The 229-nt window shown below is 62.0% G+C and overlaps 1 protein-coding gene across 1 annotated transcript in view; it reads left to right on the top strand.

Moving 5' to 3' along the window:
• Window positions 1–229, top strand: part of LOC100742868 (toll-like receptor 7) — an 8,058-nt gene that overhangs the window by 4,117 nt on the left and 3,712 nt on the right. The window contains 1 exon segment of the mRNA XM_024368085.2: window positions 1–229. This exon segment is cut by the window's right edge and continues 462 nt beyond it. Coding sequence (XP_024223853.1) covers window positions 1–229 — 229 coding nt within the window.

Raw genomic sequence — 229 nt, 5'->3', positions numbered from 1 at the left:
CGCGGCTGCACCGATGGCCGCCGCGTGCTGCGACGCCGATCGCGAACGCCTCTACGATTGTTACGTTTGCTACAGTCCGAACGACGAGGATTTCGTGGTGCATTCGTTGGCGATGGAACTGGAGCACGGCACCGCAGGATTTCGGCTGTGCCTGCATCATCGCGACTTACCATGCGTACTTCGTGCTTCCGCACCGGCCCCGATCATCTTGGAAGCGGTGGACGCGTCC

The sequence above is a fragment of the Bombus impatiens genome, unplaced genomic scaffold, assembly GCF_000188095.3.
Source record: "Bombus impatiens unplaced genomic scaffold, BIMP_2.2 scf_0389, whole genome shotgun sequence".
NCBI lineage: Eukaryota > Metazoa > Arthropoda > Insecta > Hymenoptera > Apidae > Bombus > Bombus impatiens.
The sequence above is the reverse complement of the archived record's forward strand: the minus strand, read 5'-3'. Positions and strand labels throughout refer to the sequence as shown.